Below are 11728 nucleotides of genomic sequence, written 5' to 3' on the forward strand. Positions count from 1 at the left end.
ACCAGAAAGTATCATTGTAGCATATAGGTATGGGTGAGAGCATCCTGGTGATATGGTGTTAATCTGTTCAGATTCCAAAACTATGTTTGCCCTATGTGCAGAACTAGCTTAGACACCCAAAGTGTACCTACTATAATTTTTCCTCACCTTTTTCATTTGAATGAATGAATAAAATACTTAAGTGTTTATCAAGTGCAAAATGCAACTAGGTGGTACAGCAGATAGAGTGCTGGGCCTGCCATCAGGGGATTCAACTTGATGAGTTCAGATCTGGCCTCAGACACTTATTAACTGTGTCACCCTAGACAAGTCACTTCATGCTATTTGCCTCAGTTTCCTCATCTATAAGATGAGCTGGAGAAGAAAATGGCAAACAACTCCGATATCTTTGCCAAGAAAACATCAAATGGGGTGACCAACAGTGGATATGACTGAAAAATGACTACAAAACAAAACAGCCCCTTCTCTCAAAAAGTTCCAATTCTAGTTAGGAGACAAGACATATGGAAAATTTCAGCTGCAAGTCATACAGAGAGGTCCCATTGTTTTTAGGGTACAGAGAATTGAAGAAAAGATTATAGGATCATAGATTTAAAGCTTGAAGGAAACTTGGAGGCCATCCAGTCTAATCCTCATCACTTAATAGAAAAAGAACAGTGGGTAGGGTACAGTGGCAAAGCAGAAGGTCATACTTTTTCTTTAATATCATTTTAACTGATAAAATCCTAAGAGTTTCTGATACTCAACCATTTTCAACAGTGTCGAAGGCTTCAGTGTTGAGAACTTTCTTTTCTGTATCTTCAGTAACTGTGTCAATGATAGCTACAGGAATAGGTGCCAGGCTCCATCCCCACAGAAATTGTTTCCCACAACGATGGCTAAAAGCATCAATGTTCTCAAGGCTCTTAGATTCAGGATCCTGGGCCACCTCCCTCAGGGTCTAAGGAGATATGATAATCAAGGAGGTAGTAATAATGACTTGGCTTACCTGTACATTCCATGCTTCAGTTTTTTCATCTGTAAAATGGGCTTAATAATGGTACCCACCTCTCAGGTTTGCTATCAGGAAAAAATGAGATATTTGTAAAGTATTTTGTAAACCTTAAAGTGCTATATAAATACTATATTGGTGATGATGCTGTCACTTAACCTGTGGCAGCCTCAGTTTCTTCATCTTTAAATGAGAATAATTGTGAGAACAGGTAACATAACATGTAAAGTGCTTTGCAAATTCTAAAACACAATGTAGATGACATAACATGTCATCATAACATGTAAAGTGCTTTGCAAATTCTAAAACACAATATAGATAACTATTATCATTCTATGCCAGTCCTGCTACTTTCTACTTCCCTGACTCATTGAACCTTTCTGGTCCTCCATTTGCTTACTGTAAAATGAGAAAGTTGGACTAAATGGCCTCTAAGATATTTTTCAGCTCTAAATCTCTAATGGGTGTCTATCATGCCCCAGACCTCCTGGGACTGATGCAGAAATTCTATAGAAGCAGAGAGCCTTTCCATGTAATAATGCCCACTTTCTTTTCTCTTGGCAGCTACTTGGGCCTGCAGGTTGGTTACAAAGCCATAGGCTTGTTTCTGCTCATCATCCTCAGCTGGCGGGTGAAGAAAAACAAAGAGTATGACTTACAGGAAAAAGCATCTGAGCTGATTTAGCATTCCTCATTTACTCCAGCTATTACCTCCAGGAGACCTGGACTCCAAGCCGCCACCCTCTCCTTACTTCCCAGCCCCCCAAAACTGGCATTTACTAAAGTTAACATATAGTTTTTCTTTTTTTTATAATTGGGAAGGAAAAGAGAGAAACTGACCATTTTTTACTCTTTCAAAAACTTGCTCTCCTTAACCAAGCTCTGCAAATATGTATCTGATCTGTACTACCATATCACCTGTGGCCAAGAATTCTCTGGCTTCCATGGGAGCTAGCCAAGGGCTGACCCTTTTAAGAACTCTCACCATCAATCAGTCACTTCTCAGGATATGACCAGGACTTTCTGCAGTATTCTGGAATCCAAGGAGACAGAGTTTGGGCCCCCAAAGAAGGGAAATACAAAATGAGGCACAAGTAGAGACTCTGGCTACCATGGATATAGGACACTGACCTTCCTCTTGGGACAGGGGCCAGGGACCATGAGGAGAAATACTTGGCTGGTAACACGGAATGGTTGTCAAGCTTTCCAAAGGAAATAAAGAAAGGAATATGTTGATACCTTTGCAAGTAGTCTCTTAGGATTTCATATTTTGGCTACGGTAGGTGCACGGGACATACCACATCCAAGGACCATAAAGAGAAAGGAACTGTGTTGAGATAGGAATAATGGACTGGCTTGGGAGGAAGTGGGAACAAGAGTCCGTCCTTGTTTTCTAACCAGGCTTCCCAAACAGGTTCTGAATTAATCTTGATGAGGTACCCACCTGTTCACCAACAAGCGTGTGTCCATTTCATTGTTAAAGATTTCCAGTTGTTGTCCATGTGCCCTGTGAAAAATATTTTACCTCTTATTTTTCCACTCTTTGTTCTAACATGTTAGGGTGTACCTTAGAAGCCACAGATTTGGGGGATGGAAATTGGCTCTGCAGGTGACCTCAGTTTTTCTGCTTCAATTTCATTTAACTTCCTTGTGTGCTGCCCTCAACAGAAAAGGAAAATGGCCGACTATCAAAAATACTGGAAGAATTGGTAGCAAGTTCTCCTTCCCTGTACCTTTCTAGTGCCAGGATGATTATTTGTCATTATTTTATTGTTAGTTATTTAATGTGTTACCCTGTTCATAGTGTTCTAGCATCTTACAAGTGTAATAAAAGATGGGCATAAACTTCATTTGGATGTGATTGAATCTAATTTAAATCATATGAATTAGTTTTCCCAGGAGGGTTAATGTCTTTTTTTTTTTTTTTAGGTTTTTTTAAACCATTACTTTTCATCTTAGAATCAGTAGTGTGTATTAGTTCAAGTCAGAAGAGTGGTAAGGGCTAGGCAATGGGAGTTAAGTGACTTGCCCAGTATGACACAGGAAGTGTGGAGGTCACATTTGAACCCAGGACTTCCCATCCCTAGGCATGGCTCTCAATCTACTGAGCCACCTAACTGTTCCATGTCAGTGTGTTCAATATAGAGTAATGATGTTAAAAGCTGCTTATTTTCTCCAACTATGTGTTTATGATTGACTTTAAAAAGACAGGTTGCTTTTGGAGCTTGTAGAATGACTCCCAACCTTTGTGGACTTAGGAAAGGCATATAATGTCCCTGTAAAATGGGTATAATAAACAAACCACAAGAATGCTGTAAGAATAAAATGAGATAATAAGGTAACAGCATTTGTTGGAGTTAGGAGGGAGTGAAAACACTTTCATGGCTTTCATATAAAATGCTCGTTACATCAATAATATCTCATTTATCTAGAATTCAGCTTACTAGCAACTTCACTAACTTTGCCATGATATAGGCATGAACCAAGAAGTAAAATGAAAGAGAAAATAAAAGATTCGAGGGCTATCTAAATTGATGTGTGTGCAATAAAGTTCATGGCCATTCCTTAGGGGAAAGTTCCTCAGAGCCTCAGTTGACGATGATTTACTCATATTTTACACTTAGTTCTAATAAGCCTGCTCATCGACTTTCCAAAGTTACAGCAGATAAAAAACCAAAACTCAGTAAATTACAAGGGAGGAGAGTGTGTACTGCTATAGGTAGGTAGACTGGTAGGATTGGGAATAATAATAGCTAGCATTTTTATAGCACTTTAAGAGTTATAAGGTACTTTACAAACATTATTTCATTTGGTCCTCACAACAATTCTGGGAGTCAGATTTCTCAGTTGAGGAAACTGAGGCAGACTGTAGTTAAATTACTTGCCCAGGGTCACACAGCTAGTAAGTATCTGAAGCTGGATTTGAACACAGGTCTCCCTTACTCCAGGTCAATCACTGTGCCCTCTGTGTTGGACAGCTGACAGGAAAGGAATAAATAGAAACTACAAATTCTACAAAATAGCAGCTTAAGCATATTACAGAAACAAATAGCTTCCTTTCAATACCACCCCCAACCATCTCTAACTCAATGGTTCCTAAGGGTATTTTGTATTCAAATCCATTCTGACAATTGAAATCCATAATGATGACCCTGAACCATTAAGAAAAAGTTGAAATAGATTTGGCATGTTCTGTTTAAGAAAGCAAGGGTGTCTATAATATATATTTTTTTAATTTTAATTTTGAATATTTTCCCATAATTACATGTTTCATGTTCTTTCCCTCTCCCCCAAACCCCCACACACACTATCCCATAGCCGACACACAATTCCACTGGGTTTTACATGTATCACTGATTAAGACCTAATTCCATATTATTGATAGTTGGACTAGAGTTATTATTTAGTGTCTACATCCCCAATAATATTCCCATCAGCCCAAGTAATCAAGCAGTTGTTTTTCTTCTGTGTTTCTCCTCCCACAGTTCTTCCTCTGAGTATGGCTAGTTTTCTTTCTCATAAGTCCCTCAGCCTTACTCTGGATCCTTACATTGCTGCTAGTAGAGAAGTCTGTTATGTTCAATTGTACCACAGTATATCAGTCTCTGTGTACAATGTTCTCTTGGATCTGCTTCTTTCACTCTGCATCAGTTCCTGGAGGTCATTCCAGTTCACATGGAATTCCTCCAGTTCATTATTCCTTTCAGCACAATAATATTCCATCACTAGCAGATACCACAATTTGTTCAGCCATTCCCCAATCAAAGGATATTCCCTCATTTTCCAATTTTTTGCCACCACAAAGAGCGTGGCTATAAATATTTTTGTACAAGTCTTTTTCCTTATTATCTCTTTGGGGTATAAACCAAGCAGTCTGCAATATATTTTAGAAAAATGTCCATCCAAAATTAAAATGAAAATACTCTGGTCCTCCTAAAAGGAGGGTGGGATATCCAGAAAACTTGGCTATCCAAAGCAACTTATTGCCCAAGGAGTTCTAGATGGCTTGAGATTTAACAATCTGATTATTCTCAGTAGTCTATTGCTAGAGAGATCAGGAATAATTGAAATCTATAGCTAATCCAAGTACCTCAGCATAGTCCTGAGAACATAATAGGCTCTCTGTACTTATTGACTGATCAGTAGATCCTCTGTCAATAATTTGAAACTCCTTCCCAAAGTTTTGACTCCTACTACTAATGAGGTGGCAATAATACTGGTTTGAGTTTCACTCCCTAGAAATATTTGGAGATATCTCCAAGAGTTTCAAATGGGGCTGAAAAAAGGCAGTGGTGATGTAGGAAGAATGACTTCCAGCTAGTGAAATTAGTTTTCTGGATGCCTTTTTTCAGGAACTGATATGGTTAGAAAATCCTGGTAAGAAAGACATCCTAATGAGATGTAGATGGGAAAGCTTTCTCTATTGAGGACCACTGGCCCTGAGGGGGTAACATTAATTAAGCATCCCACAAGTGTAAAGGAATCCATTTTACAGTCAGTTATTTTGGTTTGTTAAAACTTTTCCAAGAGAAATGTAAGATGCTCCATTCATTAGCTTTTTCATTAGTCAATGAGAACATGAAACACTTTTGGGGAGTTAGGTTTCAAGAATTTAGGTAAATCTTCATACTTCGCTGAAGGGTTTATAGAATAATATAGAATCCATGTGAATGTAATTATTCATTTTAGAAAGCTGCAAAGAGATGTGTATGCCTGCTTTCCTGCTACTTAGTGGGTGGCCGTCTTTACTTGGCCAGTGGAAATAAAGCTTTATGTTTAATAGGTCCCAGGAGGGTGACTCTATCCAGAAAACAGCCCAATAGTCAGATGCCCCATAGCTATTATTAGGGGCTGTGTAATTACAAGTTGGGTAGACAAAGGGGCCCACAACAGACAAAGGGAGTTGAATTTTCTACTCTAGGGTAAGCCACCTTTGAATGCGCCAACTGTATGAATGGGTCATATAAGGTTAAACACAGGGGCTGATAAAATTGTTTTGGAGTCAGGGGATATACTCATGAAAGTCATTAGTTACCCTAGCCATTTTCTATCTACATATATTTATCTTCCTTCTCTGAGTAAAGGGGCCTAATCTAATTGGCTTATGTTACTGTTTAATCAATATAACAATATAACAAATAATCAGATTTCAACTCTTCAAGGATGTATTCTTTGATTGATATAGATCCACATTCCACTTATGTGAGGCCCAAGCTCTCTGTGTCTTAACAGATGACTTCAAGAGATAGTAATTCCAAAAAGACCATTAGCCAGGGACCAACTCATTAATAAGTCTTTCTGAACTTGGCTTCACTGCTCCTTAGACAACAGGTGTGCAGTCCATCCCTGGCATCAAATAATTATAACTTACCTTCTGTTCTGTATTATAAAAGAATAGAAAGGAAAGAGAGAGAAGGAAAAAGGAAGGATAATGAGCAAAACCGACACAGAGTGAAAGAGAAAAGTAGGACAAAGAGGGAAAAGAGAAGATAAAGGATCTAGAAAGAGCTTTAGAAGGGACCCAGGGTGGTCCTGTCATTTTACAGATGAGAAAACGGAGGCCCAAAGGAGAGGATTCAGTCACAAAGAGAGAAAGCAGTGAGTCAGGATTCAAACACAGGCCTCCCAACTCCAAGATCAGCAGACTTGCCCTCCAATCATTCTTCCCAGTCTTCTCAGTAAATCCCTAGACTCCTGCTAGGGAAGCAATAAGCTTTGGTGCTGACTCCAGAGTTCTCTGGGCAAGAGGAAGTGAGGGCAGAGACCACAAGAAGTTCTTCTCAGCCTGGAGGTGGGGTGTCTTAAGGTACCCTTCAAGTGCTTTAGGTGCCCAGGGCAAAAAAAGGGGAAGGATGCATCATCCCTGGCCCTCTACTCAGAGACCAGACCTCTGCCTGTCCCCCATCCCACGTACCCTACCCCTTCTTGGGAAGTTTGTTGAACTGGCATGAGTCAACTTGGAGAATAGGGGCTTCCCAGAAAAATACTTCTCTTCCCACTCACCTTGGCTTGACTCATGACCTCATGAGGTGTATTTAGGAATGTCTATGTCTAAGAAGGCCAAATTTCAACATCCTGACAGAACCAGCACTGCCCAGGGAGGGAAGAGACCTGGGGTTTCATCCCTGCTCTGATACTAATTTTGCTCCTTTATTTCTTCTTCTGTAAAATAAAGAGATCAGACAAGGTGGTGTCTAAAGTTCCTTCTAATTCTGCTGGTCAACAAGTCTTTGGCGTCCAAGTTCCATGTCAGCTGAAGCTCAGACTCAGTGACAGTTGAATGATCCTTCCTTTGTGAAGTAGATCCCTAACATTCTTTCCAGCTCTAACATTATCTCATGATATTTTTAGAGTTTTAGAGGGATTGACTTTAAGCCTTCTTTCAGTTCTACTACCACCCCTTCTTTGATATAAGAATTACCTCTATATCCCAACTCCTAATTAAGTTTCTTAGGTGCTAAGTGTGAAAAGGCAATTAACCTTACTTAGCACCTAGTTATCAAGAAAAATTAATTAAAGTAATTAGATACCAGATGGTCTGCTTCCTCTCTCCTGGAGCTACTTCCTCTTTATTAGTCTTGAGGTATCCCTGGGTTTCTGTCCATGGGGTCATTATCCTAGGATCTCGAGAAAAGAAGATGTTTTTGCCCCTTCCCATCTCATTCTGGGAATGGGGTCTGCTGTCTGCTCTAAAGGAGGGTGGGTGCCTCTCGGGTGGTTTGCCTTACCCACGGTTTATAGTGTTTGCTTCAGATACAAAAATCTCCAGTGACTTCAATCTATCCTCAAATTCATCCTGTATTATACTTATCTGGGGAGTCATTGTATGATCTAGGTAGAATTTAAGCTGACCTAAGAGGCTTTTGTTTTGTTTGGGTTCTTATTTAGCATCATGCCTCAAATGCAATAAGCACTTAACAAATATTCATTGGAATGAATTGAATTTATTGAATTCTCTAAGACAATTTTCTCTTTTCTTCGGGAGAACCCAGAGATTGATCTACCTAGTCTCTTCTGGTAGACTGGAAAAAGCCTTGGATTTGGAATTGAGGAAGGCTGGATTTAAATGAAGCCAAGGAAGTTATAACAGAGAGGTATAGAGTCAAGAGTTAGAACAATGGGGTAATTCTATGCTTCAAGTGTGCTGAATTTGGAGTCAATGGACTTAATTTCAAATCCTCCTTCTGCCACTTAACTTCTCAAAGAGGGCAAGTCATTTAACATCTTTAGGCCTCAATTTCCTCATCAGTAAAATGAGAGAATTAAACTAGATAACCTTTAAGTTCCCATATAGCTCTAGATTGATGATCCTCTATGCCCCTTTTCCTGTCTCTCCCTTTTTAAAATTTTAATTTTATATGTATGTAATATATAGAATAAAGATTTTAGGAAAAAATTCCTTTTTATTAAACATGTATTTTATTGTATTTTCCCTCCAAATATATGTATGAATAATTTTTTACATTTGTTTTTTGACATTTTGCAATACAAATTCTGTCTCCCTCCTTCCCTTCTCCCCTGGCAAATAATCTGATATAGACTTTGTTTTGTTTTTTAACCCTTACCTTATGTCTTAGAATCAATACAGAATGTTGGTTCTAAGGCAGAAGCGCAATAAAGGCTAGGCATTGGCGATCAAGTGACTTGCCCAGGGGTCACCCAGCCAGGAAGTGTCTGAGGCCACACTTGAATCCACTACTGGGAAGGGTATTCTCTGGGGATGGTTCTCCATCCACTAAGCCACCCAGCTATCCCCCCCAACCCCCATCCCATATGGATTTTACTTGTGCTATCATGAAATAAATTTTTCCATATTTGTCATGTTGGTTAGGAAGCAGAGCCAAGATGGCAGCTTAGTAGCAGCAAAAGCTAAAAAAAGAGACTCAAAATGACAGGAGTCAAAAACCAACAGCAAGATGGAGTGAGGAGGCTCTCCTGCTGAACACAATCATATTTTTCATGTTGTAAAAGAAGACACTAATTGCTTATGTAAGAAATAACTCAGGAAACCCACCATTCATTCTAAAGATGGCCATTGTGGAGATGAAGAAGGAAGGATAAGAAAACCCTTTGGCTTCTTTTTCCTCTTGGATCCCCCTCCCAGATCTTGCTTCCTTCCACCCCAGAGGCTCAGTCATAGTCTACAATCATCCCCAGCCTCTATCCCTATTCCTTCCTTTCCACCCAAACTCTCAGCTCTAGCTTCTTAACACCTTTTCACCCAACTATTCTCCTTCCTGTTCTCTCCCCTTGTCCTTACATGTAACATGTTGTAATGGTAACAGCACTGGGTTTAGGGCGAGAGGAGTATGGGTTCAAATCCTGTCACTGTTACTTAATACCCATGTGATGGTGGGTAAGTCACTTAAATTCTTTGTGCCTGTCTCCTCATCAGATCGGAACTCAGATAATCTTTAAGGGTACTTCTAGTTGAAAATTCTATGATCCTAGTAATATTGGCTTATTATTACAGGTAACCCTTCCACATTGAGACTTTCCCTGTTGTGGTTTCAATATATTAAGGGTCAGCATAAGAAATTAAATTGGAAGTTTGGGGAAGTTTTGCAGAAGCCACAGACAATACACAAAGGCCAACATGACACAGAAAACTTCAGAAACTCAGAAATATGTAAAATATATGTATAATCGGCATATTTTATCTTTTAATACCAAAATATGTACAATTTCTTTTTTAAAGTTAAAATAAGTAAAAAGTGAAAATTAGTGAAAAGAACACAAAAGCCAAGAAATTTTACACAGATTTTCCAGCTGATGGGGATGCTGTGCCCCTAATCTCTACAATATGGAAGGGAGAGTGTAAAATGATTTATAACAGTAACCCCAAAAATTAGGAGGCATTTCTTCCCAATATCCCCCACCCCCCATTTTATAGATAAAGAAAAAGAAGAGGCAGCCAAGGACTTGAGTTCTAGACACATGGACTAATACATATTCTAGCTACCATGTGCATACAGTCACCATTAATGCTGGGGTGGTGAATTAACTCTTCTTCATCCATCCCTGTAAGTCTCAAGGAAATGTGGTGTTGGCTCTGACCCAACAAAGAGGCTCCTTATCTAAAGGAGGGAGAAGTTAATTTGCAAATCCTGTTAGACACCTTCTCCTCCTTCCAAGGGAAGATCAAGAGCCTCTGGTTACTTGTGTTCAAAGCAAAGAGCCAAACCCCTACTGGAAGGGGCCAGGGTACAAACCCACCTCCATCTATATTCTATGAGACCGCCCTTGCTACTTAATGGACTTGCTCTTGGTCATATTGGGTTACAATTACTTGAGAGATGGTATAACATTGGAAAGAGAGCATTCACCTCAGAACCAAGAAGACCTGGGATCATTTCTTACTCCAGACAATTACCAGTCACATGACTCTGGATAAGTCATTTAAACTCTGCCTCAGTTTCCTCATATGCAAAATGAAAAAGGGTGGACTTGATGTCCCTCCAGTTCTATGTCTGTGAATCTTATTATGAATAAGGATTTGAACCCAAAGCTCTGGATTCCAGAGCCACTATTCTTTTCTGTCACGTAAGCTATACTTCAATGCCGTAGGAGTTTCCTTGGATTCTGGGTGTCCACTAGGAACCTGATCACTGTATATAACAGTGTTATTATAAGAAAATGCTGACAGAGCTCCAAAGAACTGACTTGCAAATGAACTTTTGGAATGCAGCCCATTCTAAGCTGGGGTCTGCCTTGCGCCTCTACCCCTAGCCCACGACATGATTAGAGAGAAACTGGAAGCGGTTAACAGACGTCCCTGCTCTCTCCTAAGTTAATTAAAACGAAGCATGGCCTCTGCTCCCACTAAGCTATCCCAGATGGTGGCCTGGTAGACTTTAAATGTTACCCAGGGCAGGACTCCATGTCGTCTCTTGGAAACCTAAGCCCTTCTCTCAGCAGCTTTAGCTCATTTTCTTTTTTCAGCTGCTTACCAGTCTCTAAATGAAAATTTTTCCTACACTCAGTGAATGGAATAGCAGAAAGAAAAAGGACAAAGGGGTTCAAATCCTGCCTCTGATGCATGTTACCAATCAGGTCATTCAGTTATTTCAATTGTGTCAGACCCTTCTTGACTCCATTTGGGATTTTCTTGTCAAATATCACGGAGTATTTCTTTCTCCAGTTCATTTGTTTTTTAAACCCTTAACTTCTGTGTATTGGCTCATAGGTGGAAGAGTGGTAAGGGTGGGCAATGGGGGTCAAGTGACTTGCCCAGGGTCACACAGCTGGGAAGTGTCTGAGGCCGGATTTGAACCTAGGACCTCCCGTCTCTAGGCCTGACTCTCAATCCACTGAGCTACCCAGCTGCCCCTCCAGTTCATTTTACAAATGAGAAAACTCAGATAAATGGTTAAGTAACTTTCCCAGGGTCACATGCCCGAAGTCAAATTTGAACTCAGGATCCTGCTGACTATTAAGGCTGACACTATCCAAGGCTGGTTTAGAATCCCTCATTTAAGAGAAAATCATGTACAAGTCAATGTAGGTTGGTGAATGACTGTGAAGGCAAAGGACTCAGGTTTCTATCCAGGTTGGCTGTGCTACCTACCAGCTCTCATTACCCAAAAGTCCTTGGGCAAATAACTTAACCTCCCAAGCCTCAGTTTCTTCCTCTCTAAAAATGAAAAGCGTTAGACTAGATGGTCTCTAGGACGATCCCTTCCAACCCTAGAGATCCAAGATCTCATGACTTGGATGTAAATCCCATTATTTTCTATG

The 11728-nt window shown here is 39.9% G+C and overlaps 1 protein-coding gene across 1 annotated transcript in view; it reads left to right on the forward strand.

The window, feature by feature from the left end:
- The window catches only part of SLCO2A1 (solute carrier organic anion transporter family member 2A1), a 146997-nt gene extending 144156 nt beyond the window's left edge, over nt 1-2841 (forward strand). Inside the window, exon 14 of the mRNA XM_044670003.1 lies at nt 1556-2841. Coding sequence (XP_044525938.1) covers nt 1556-1676 — 121 coding nt within the window. The 3' untranslated portion in view covers nt 1677-2841. The remainder of the gene's footprint in view (nt 1-1555) is intronic.
- Nucleotides 2842-11728: the final 8887 nt, after the last annotated feature.

The sequence above is a fragment of the Gracilinanus agilis genome, chromosome 3 (assembly GCF_016433145.1).
Source record: "Gracilinanus agilis isolate LMUSP501 chromosome 3, AgileGrace, whole genome shotgun sequence".
NCBI lineage: Eukaryota > Metazoa > Chordata > Mammalia > Didelphimorphia > Didelphidae > Gracilinanus > Gracilinanus agilis.